Below are 8,775 nucleotides of genomic sequence, written 5' to 3'. Positions count from 1 at the left end.
ATACGGCGTTGTGATTGGCTGATGCGAAATCATTTTGACCAATAAGATATCGTATCCGGATAAAACGAGCTCGAAAAATGCCACCAACCTGACATCCCGCTTGACGCCAAGCTTGTTGAGCTGGCGCAATGGGGAAGAAGACCAGAGTAACCGAAGTCTGTGGCGAATGTGGCAAGACCAAGCACACCGTGTCCACGCATACTGGCCATGGCGGTCGAAATGAGTTTGACGTTGATTAGTCATCATGGGTACAGTGGTACACCTCCTTGGAGCCCAAAAAGCACTTTTTTCACTTGGGCGGGTTGTCGCCCCCCTGGCGGCAACCAGTGGCTGATAGCGGCTTGTGTTGTCAAGGACGCATGCCTGTGAAGGCGACACCGACAACACTGGAGCTTCCGACGTATAATCATCAGAGGAATACGAATACGGTACAGCACACAACCCAACGCGGTATCATTATGCGGAAAGGGATCACACGAGACATCAGCATTCTTGTGGTGCCACGGCAGGACGCCCGGCCACCCCTGTATCTGTTACAATAGCCGAGGACAAATTTCGGGGGTCCTAAGGGATTGTGGACGACCCCGCGGGTCAAAATGGGCCTCAGGTGGGGGGTCGGGGGCCAAAAAGCCGAACCCGCTGGTTTCGGGCGACCCCCCGGGGTGACCGGCGTCCTGCTGGACTGCGTGTGTACTAGTACACTCATGTTGGAGGACAATACAGTAGTGTAGATATCCTTCTCCCAGGAATCTCCTATTGACGATCATGCATTTTAACAAGTACAATATCACTTGGATTTATCAAATAGGGATGTATGGGGGGCGGGGGGCGGCCGACCTGGTCGGTCTACCAGTGGGTTCCGGGCGACCTGACCGGGCGTCCTGCTGCGGCATCAATGACGCACTCGGCATGTCCCTGGCACCACCCTTGCTCCTCGAGGCGGTTCTAAATTGGTTCTATTTTGTTAAAACGGTGGTTTATGGCGGGCTTTCGTTCAGCGTGTGTATCCAGTCGATGCCGTGACGAGCAGCCTCGTCGTCGGTGTCCTCGGCGTCGGACGTTGGCTGCGCCAAGAGCGTCAGCATGTCAAACTCAATGTCCATCGCGTCAACGGCACTGGTCGACGAGGGCGTTTCTTCGTTCACGAACGACGCAACGGTCGCAGTGGTATGCCGACGGCAGTAGCCCGAGTACTTGGCGAGGTACTCGCACTCGTTGACTTTGCACTTTCGGCCGCCACCGTGTCGCACGCAGCGTTGGCGGGCGTGGGCTTGCTTGGCGCAGCCAGGCTCAATGCAATAGCGCCGTGTGATCCGACCACCGTGCTTGAAGCAGAAGGCACCGCCGCGCGCGTAGGTGGAGCAGCCTTCGACACGGCACTGCTTCTTCCCGCCATGGCGCACGCAGAGCGCGCGGGCGTACACTTGGTTGAGACAACCGTCGCGCGAGCAGCGACGCACGGTGCTGGAGCGAGCTGGCGTGTCCATGAAGTGGCAACTTGACATGTGGTGGGCAACGCACTTGAGATGCACGGTGGCAGGTTTCGACACGGCCACCACGCGCAAGAGATGCGGTAGGTGCAATCACTAATCACACTTGTGCACTTGTCTTCGTTGTAGAAAGCTGCATTACAAGGATCACTTGTCGGCTCGATGGATCTTTCGGTGGCGACGAAGCGGTCGGCGGTTGAAGTTACTAGCCGGCCTCGTCGCCACGCCGATAACGCGTATACGCGACGTCTGAAACGAGTGGCAATGAGCGAGTAGCCTGGATTTCTTGTCGTGCCGACAGGTTGTGAACGCTCAACACGACAACATCACCGTCTGCACTCAAGCTCAAGCGCCAAGGGGTATTGTAGCAACCCGTGGCCATCGCCACCGGCTCCACTAACAACACGCAGTTTTCGAGCTGCCCTTTGGCCGGCGCCATTTTGATGGACACTATAGTGAATATGTAGTCGCTGCATGGACGCCTGTTGCTGTGTGGGTGCAGCGCAGGGTCGACCCAAAATGGCGTGTTTCTAGCCGCAAAATCCGCTACGATTCACTTGCCAGCAAAATGACTTGCTTTCAGTATCGAACCGAACCCAACATGTGCATTTGATGTTTAAAACACTTTGCTGTTGTTCATTTTTGCCGACGACGCCATGGCACCGTCGCCCTTCCTCCTTCGTCACGTCTTGGCCTCGAACGGTGTGCTCACGGCGCCGCTGCCCAACGGCGCTGGCTCCGAGACGTTGCCAACGCGCGTCTTGCTCGCTCAAGCGGCAGCGATTGCAGCCCACTTGCCGTCGACGCCAACGTCCGTGGCCTTTCTCGCGCACCGAACGCTCGACTTTGTACGTTGCCAGTGGGCGATTTGGCTCAAGAACCACATTGCCGTGCCGATCTCGCCGCATAGCATTGCGCGCGAGCGCGAGCACATATTGAAAGACTCGTGTACGACGCACGTCCTCTTGCGCGACGCCGACGTGGCCGACATGACGGCCACGGTCGTCGTGCGCCTCGACAGCATCGACCTGAACGCGTGGCACGGCGACTTGGACGCGCTCGTGGACAAGGAGGTCGATCGCGACGCGATGCTTCTCTACACGAGCGGCACGACCGGCGCCCCGAAAGGCGTGCTCACGACGCATGCGACCTTGCATGCGCAGGTGTCGGACTTGATGGCGTCGTGGGCGCTGTCGCCGACCGATCGCGTGCTGCACTTTCTGCCGCTGCACCATATCCACGGCATCATGAACAACCTCCTCGCGCCGCTTTGCGCCGGCGCGACGGTCGAGTGCCTCGTGAGCGCGTCGACCAGCGTCATTTGGGCCACGTTGGCCCGGCATGAGCAGCCCGTGACGATCCTCATGGCCGTGCCAAGCGTGTACATGCTTCTTCTCGAGGCATTTGACAAGTTGCCTGAGCCCAAAGAGGCATTTGTCGCTGGCGCCAAGCAGCTTCGGCTTGCGATTTCCGGGAGTATGGCGTGCCCGGTCTCGATTCTGTCGCGCTGGACCGCGCTGACAAACCAGAGTCTCTTGGAGCGGTATATACGGTTTTATGTGCATAACTTGTACACTATTGTCAACGACTAGGTACGGCATGACCGAGTGCGGCATGGCGCTCGGCAACCCGATCGCGGGCCCTCGCCACGTTGGCTATGTGGGCCAGCCATTTCCTAGCGTCCAAGCCCGTATTGGCGAAGTACGTTTCGATGCGTGTACGCCCAAGACGACGAACGTATGGTGCGTAGGCCGGTGCCCTCGAAGTCCGCGGCCCGACGCTCTTCAAGGTACACGTACGTGGCATGGCGTCGTGCTGCAGCTTCCATCGTAGGCCTACTGGAACCGACCGGGGGATACAAAGAAGGCGTGGACGGAAGACGGTTGGTTTCAAACCGGTGACGTGGCCGAGTACAGTGAAGAGCTCCAGAGCTACCGCATTCTGGGCCGCGCCAGCGTCGACATCATCAAGGTATGTCGGTGGCCACTTGGAAGCGCAACTCCATGGAGTGTCGTAGAGCGCCGGGTACAAGCTCTCCGCGCTCGAGATCGAACGCGTCCTGCTCGAGCACCCGCAAGTCCGCGAGTGTGCGGTCTACGGCGTCGACGACGAAACGTGGGGTCAGATCGTCACGGCGATCGTTCGCTCCGACGCTGGCATTCACAGTACGTCATGGCCTCCTGTATACGCCATATATCAAATCGACGTTGTAGGCGTCGACGAGCTCTCGCCACCTTTCCCAGCGTTTTTGAAAGCGAATTTGGCCAAGTACAAAATTCCGCGCAAAATTCACATGGTCACGGCGATCCCGAAAAACGCCATGGGCAAAATCAACAAGAAGCTGCTGCCGTCGCTCTTTGATCTCTCGCCCTCTGCGTACGCTCATACCGTGCACTTTTCTGTGAGCCATGATCCACAGCTTCTTGTAGGCTCGCCTGAGCGCCCAGAGCAATTCACTCCGCACTCCAGATGGGCGCAACGTCGAGCAAGCGGCCTTCGCATCGTGCTCTCGCTGTCTCGTAGATCATTCGACTCGCCAATAGCTCTCGCCAATGCATTTTTCTTCCGAATGCTGAGTATTGGTGCGCGGATGACGAGAAGGAACGGCCACACGACGCAAACTGGCTGGCGAGTGCTGAAAGGCGAAGACTTTGCTGCTACAGGGCTGCAGCCAGAATACCTGCATGGCCTTCTGTGCCTAGCACCAGAATGTAGAAAACAGCATCGATACGAGAATGGATCTCACCCGTCCTGCACGGGCCATCACCAGCGATTGCACCACCACGGACAAAACCAAATTCCTCAACCTTCAACCCCTAAACCCTGTTGATACGACGATACGACGGCGGGAGCTACCCATGCCAAAACCCATGCTACACATGGGCGGCCCTTGGGAGACTCAAGAGCCTTTCGTGCGTCGAGAGCCGCTGCCACACTCGTTGCACGCTGCGTCGAGGTTGAAGAGGAGGGCTGTCGCAAAGCACGGTCGTCGCCACCGGGTTCTCAGGTTGACCTGCACAAAAACAACCGGGTGGCGCATCACCTGCGAGCGCCCATGCCATTCATCGAAGGTACTTTTGTGACGGACGTACGAGGTTCATACCATCGCACTAGACGTCAACGCGCACGCCCAAGCGCTTCAACACGGTATGACGCGGGACCTTAATGCACGCCATGTCGTCGAGGATACAACTGGCATGGGCGACCCCCACGACGTTGTCCGGTGGAACCAGCACGCGATGCAGCGGCGCCTTAGCACCGCGTCGTCGGTCCCGTCGCTCAACTGGTGCAGCACCAACAACCCAACGGGCCGCAGTGTGTGCGCCGAGGCCAAGAGCCAGCGCCAGTGCGGGTCGTGCTGGGCGTTTGCTGCCACCGACGTGATCGAGACGGCCGTGTCGCTTGCGACCGGGAACCCGCCAGTGTCGCTCTCGTCGCAGCAGCTCCGGACGTGCAGCACTTCCAAGGCCATTCGCACATTTGAATACTGCTTTGCCAACGCTGGCAACGTACCGAAGTGGCTCGAGCCATCCATGAAGTGGGATGGGCACAACAAAGGCTGCGACGGCGGCATGACACACGTGGCACTGGACGACGCGGCCAAAAAAATTGTGAACCTTGCGTCCGCCTCGACTGGCCGTATGTCGACGACAGTGTTCCGAGCACGAACGCAACCAGTGGCGCCGTGGCGCCGCGTGCGTTGACTGCCAACGCCACGCAGTACAACACATGCAGCGCAGCACGTCTCGACGAGCTCGCTGAACAGCACACATCACGGGCTGGGAACCCGCGCTGACGGCAGCGTCGTGCGCGACGACGAAGGATCCAGCGACGCTGCTCAAAACCGCACTCGCCAAGGGACCTTTGGCCGTGGCTGTGAGCACCGAAGGCGGATTCCAAGACTACTCGCTCGGTGTGTATACGTGTCCGCCGATCGTGTCGTCGGACAAGATCAACCACGCGCTATTGCTCGTCGGCTACGACACAAGCGATCAAGGCGACTATTGGATTCTCAAAAACTCGTACGGCGTCGGGTGGGGCCTCCACGGCTTCATGCATCTTCACGTGGACGACGTCGTCAACTGTGGCCTCAACGTCTTTCCAGTCCGAGCGCTCGGCGCGTCGCGCGGTCCCGCGTCCACAACCACGGTCGACGGCGCGCTCACGTTTGGCGGCATGGCCATGGATATGTGGATCGTCGTCGCCAGCCTCGTGACGGCCGCGACACTACTGCTTACGATCATCGGCGTGTTTGTGTCGCGGCGGCGTATGCAGTACTTGCGACAAAGTGCATAAATGAACTGTGCAAAATCTGGTTTGAAACCACAAGGGTCTTGGTTGCAGCCTTGGTGGTGCAGTGCTGTGGGCTACCTGTTGAGGAGACACTCCTCGTCGAGCCGATGCATGTAGCATCCGACCCGGCGCTGCGTACGAGGCCATCAACTCAACCGACTCGACGCGGGGATGCGGGGATGCGGCGATGCGTTCGGCAAATACGGTCGTGCCACGTTGCGCGTCAAAGATCGCATCCGGATAATATCTATGTACCCGGTTTTGCACACGTGTCGTTTTATTGAATTGCATTCGAGTACCTTGCATCTTGTATGTACTTTTATTCATTCGAGAATGCAACCTCTATGCTTTGATGTGAAAGCCTCTCAAACTCGATATGCAAATGGGCGACGTGTTCCAATCTGTGGCCATCTTATTGCGACGACAGCGGTGAGCGCTCCATCGGTCGGCTACGCCCATGCTCATGGCGCTGTCTAGGTAGACGATGGCATCCAAGGCTAAGGCTTCCCCCGCGCCCTCGGGCAACGTCAATGGCATCCTCTCCGACCTCCTCTCGCAGTACAGCAAGAACACGCCCCGCAAGATGAAGCTCATCGACGGCTTTCTCGCGTACGTGCTTGCCACGGGCGTGCTGCAGTTCGTCTACTGCATGCTCGTGGGCACCTTCCCGTTCAACTCGTTCTTGTCCGGCTTCATCTCGACCGTCGGCGTCTTTGTGCTCACGGTCTCGCTGCGCATGCAGATCAACCCGACCAACGCCGATGCGTTCTCGTCGGCGCCGCGGACGCCCGAGCGCGCGTTCGCCGACTACCTGTTTTGCAATTTCATCTTGTTCCTTGTCGTCATGAACTTCATGGGCTAGCCGCGACGACGAAGACGGCGACGACTAGGAGGTGATGAGGTTGCTGATGATGAATGCAATCGCCTTGTGTTTCGTGGACTCTCTTTGTTTCATGTGCACTTCAAGCATGACCAGACGCTTGCTATGGGCAGTGCTCTGGACGAAGCTGTGTGGCTCGACGGCCCCGACGTGCAAGCCGCCAAGCGCATCAATCTCGGGGCTGCCAGCGGAGAAAGTGCATGGCACCAATGACGCCACGACCACAACGCATGCTCTCGTACATGGCGGCTAGAAGGAGGGTACTAATGGCTGCGCCTGCGAAGACCTGCAATCGTCTTGAGCGTCTTGAGGCTACCTAGGTCGTTGGCCACAGCTGAGCTCGGTCGATCGCGACGCCGACGACTTGGCCAAGATTGGTGCCACATCATGCGACAAGAGCACATTCTCAGAGGCAAAATTATGCTGTTGGACATGCAACCAAGCGAGGGATCAAGACCGGAGCTCCACCGACGTCTTCATCATGTCCAGCAGCGTAGCTGGCAGCGCAGGACCTCGACGCCTGCCAAAACCTGCAGCATTTAATACTTGCCAGTGGGCACACATCAGGACGGCGCTTGTGCTTGCGGCCGCTTCTTGCGGCACGTGGATGCCGCCACTTTTACCATTGGCTTTATGGGTCTATATAGTACCAGGTACTAGTACTAGGTACTGCTTTTGCTGCAGACAACCGACGTTGGCGACCATCGTGTCCACCGCGTGTCGCAGAAACCTGCCAAATTTGATATACCCATTCAGCAGCGTGTCATTGCACTTTCCCAGTGCACAACTCGGCTGCACAATGGCCGCCGGTGACGATCTCACGCTTGTGCTACCGATAGCTCTAGGCGCGGCGCTGGTGATCCTTCTGGTCATAGCCTATTGCCACTGCAAGAGAAAGAAGCAGCAGACGCCCGCCGACGTTGAAGCCGAGCAAGAGCTCATGCGCAACGAGTACGTATCCTGCCCGCTCATCGTTGAGGACTTCACCGTACGTTGTCTTGTGTCTAGTCACCTTGGCAACCTCAATGGCCTCAAGCGCGGCGACATGGAAGACCTGTACGACGATTCTCTCATACTGTTGTATCTCATGTGGCAGCGTAGTGGCGCCGAGAAGACCAAGTGGTCGTGTGGCATCTGCGGCTTTCACAACACGGACGAGAAGCAAGCGTGCACGCTCTGCGAGACGCGCCGAGGTATGTCGATGTCTTGAAGGCTTATATGCTGAGCGTGCGTGGAGGTATCGCACTGGCGTCGTCGGCCACCGTCACCGAGCGCACGAACACGATCGATGTTGTGCAGCTCAACGCGCTGCAGCACGCCGCTTGGTACAGCATCAGTCGCTTCTCGCCTCTCACGTGCTGGTGCTTCTAGGACGCGCGCCATGTGGCTGCGCACGGCGCCGTCCGAGGCAGCGCCGACCAGCGTCTGGGCACTGCATCCCGAGTTTACCGCGCTGTCGACGACTGCCACTACGTACTACACGTACACGCTCGTCCCACTTCGGGACCCGTCGGTCGACACCACGGCCAGCGACTCGGACGCTGCAACGCCATCGCCAACGACACCTGTCGCGCTCGAGCTCGTGTGTGTGACACCCTCGACGACGCCCGCCACGGTCACGGTCACGGGCGAGACGATCCCAGACTGGTATGCGGTCCAAGTGGCGCAACTCCGGTCCTTGCCCTTCTCGCTCAAGTACGCGTGGATGCTCGAGCAGATGGCGGCGTCGTACGACTCTCGCAGCGGGTTTACGGTCGCACGCGATAAGCTCCTCGACCAGTCGCTCGCCTTCTTGATGCAGCTGCCACCGACCGAGCTCTGCAGCACGACGCGCGTCACGATGGCCGGCGAAGACGCGCTCGATGCCGGCGGCGTCCAGCGCGAGTGGTACACGGTGCTTGCGCAGGCCATCATGGACGAGTCAGCCAAGCTCTTTGTGGTCACCAACACGCAGGACAACGTGTACATGCTGCACCCGGGCGCAACGTCGCCAGACGATTTGGCCAAGATCGAGGCGGTGGGCCGCCTTCTCGGCAAAGCCATCATCGACGGCCAAGTGCTGCCGATGCGGCTGTGCGTCCCGCTCTTCAAGGCGCTGCTGGGGTCGCCTGT

At 58.8% G+C, this 8,775-nt stretch overlaps 5 protein-coding genes across 7 annotated transcripts; 4 read left to right on the top strand and 1 right to left on the bottom strand.

Moving 5' to 3' along the window:
* Positions 1-977: 977 nt before the first annotated feature.
* On the bottom strand, positions 978-1,487 carry SDRG_16968 (hypothetical protein; the record flags this gene model as incomplete). The annotated part of the gene is made up of 1 exon (XM_008623196.1): positions 978-1,487. One exon carries the CDS (start codon positions 1,485-1,487, stop codon positions 978-980), a length of 510 nt encoding a protein of 169 aa, XP_008621418.1.
* Positions 1,488-2,122: 635 nt separating this feature from the next.
* On the top strand, positions 2,123-4,060 carry SDRG_16967. Of its 2 annotated transcripts, none has more exons than XM_008623195.1 (7): positions 2,123-3,033; positions 3,083-3,191; positions 3,241-3,279; positions 3,324-3,461; positions 3,508-3,655; positions 3,704-3,866; positions 3,920-4,060. In XM_008623195.1, the coding sequence occupies exons 1-7, from the start codon at positions 2,147-2,149 to the stop codon at positions 3,927-3,929; spliced, it is 1,494 nt and encodes a 497-aa protein (XP_008621417.1). In that variant the 5' UTR covers positions 2,123-2,146; the 3' UTR covers positions 3,930-4,060. The 2 variants fall into 2 exon arrangements, with proteins under 2 accessions (XP_008621417.1, XP_008621416.1); XM_008623194.1 differs by having other exon boundaries at positions 3,910-4,060.
* Positions 4,061-4,687: 627 nt separating this feature from the next.
* Positions 4,688-5,792, top strand: SDRG_16966 (hypothetical protein; the record flags this gene model as incomplete). Its single annotated transcript, XM_008623193.1, has 2 exons — positions 4,688-5,129; positions 5,257-5,792. The coding sequence occupies 2 exons, from the start codon at positions 4,688-4,690 to the stop codon at positions 5,784-5,786; spliced, it is 972 nt and encodes a 323-aa protein (XP_008621415.1). The 3' UTR covers positions 5,787-5,792.
* Positions 5,793-6,127: 335 nt separating this feature from the next.
* On the top strand, positions 6,128-6,723 carry SDRG_16965. Of its 2 annotated transcripts, none has more exons than XM_008623191.1 (2): positions 6,128-6,212; positions 6,261-6,723. In XM_008623191.1, exon 2 carries the CDS (start codon positions 6,268-6,270, stop codon positions 6,643-6,645), a length of 378 nt encoding a protein of 125 aa, XP_008621413.1. In that variant the 5' UTR covers positions 6,128-6,212; positions 6,261-6,267; the 3' UTR covers positions 6,646-6,723. The 2 variants fall into 2 exon arrangements, with proteins under 2 accessions (XP_008621413.1, XP_008621414.1); XM_008623192.1 differs by having other exon boundaries at positions 6,177-6,212; positions 6,265-6,645.
* Positions 6,724-7,462: 739 nt separating this feature from the next.
* On the top strand, positions 7,463-8,459 carry SDRG_16964 (hypothetical protein; the record flags this gene model as incomplete). Its single annotated transcript, XM_008623190.1, has 6 exons — positions 7,463-7,614; positions 7,672-7,719; positions 7,765-7,856; positions 7,901-7,988; positions 8,035-8,391; positions 8,444-8,459. The coding sequence occupies 6 exons, from the start codon at positions 7,463-7,465 to the stop codon at positions 8,457-8,459; spliced, it is 753 nt and encodes a 250-aa protein (XP_008621412.1).
* Positions 8,460-8,775: the final 316 nt, after the last annotated feature.

This window comes from Saprolegnia diclina, assembly GCF_000281045.1.
Source record: "Saprolegnia diclina VS20 unplaced genomic scaffold supercont1.169, whole genome shotgun sequence".
In the NCBI taxonomy this organism is placed as follows: Eukaryota; Oomycota; class Saprolegniomycetes; order Saprolegniales; family Saprolegniaceae; genus Saprolegnia; species Saprolegnia diclina.
The sequence above is the reverse complement of the archived record's forward strand: the minus strand, read 5'-3'. Positions and strand labels throughout refer to the sequence as shown.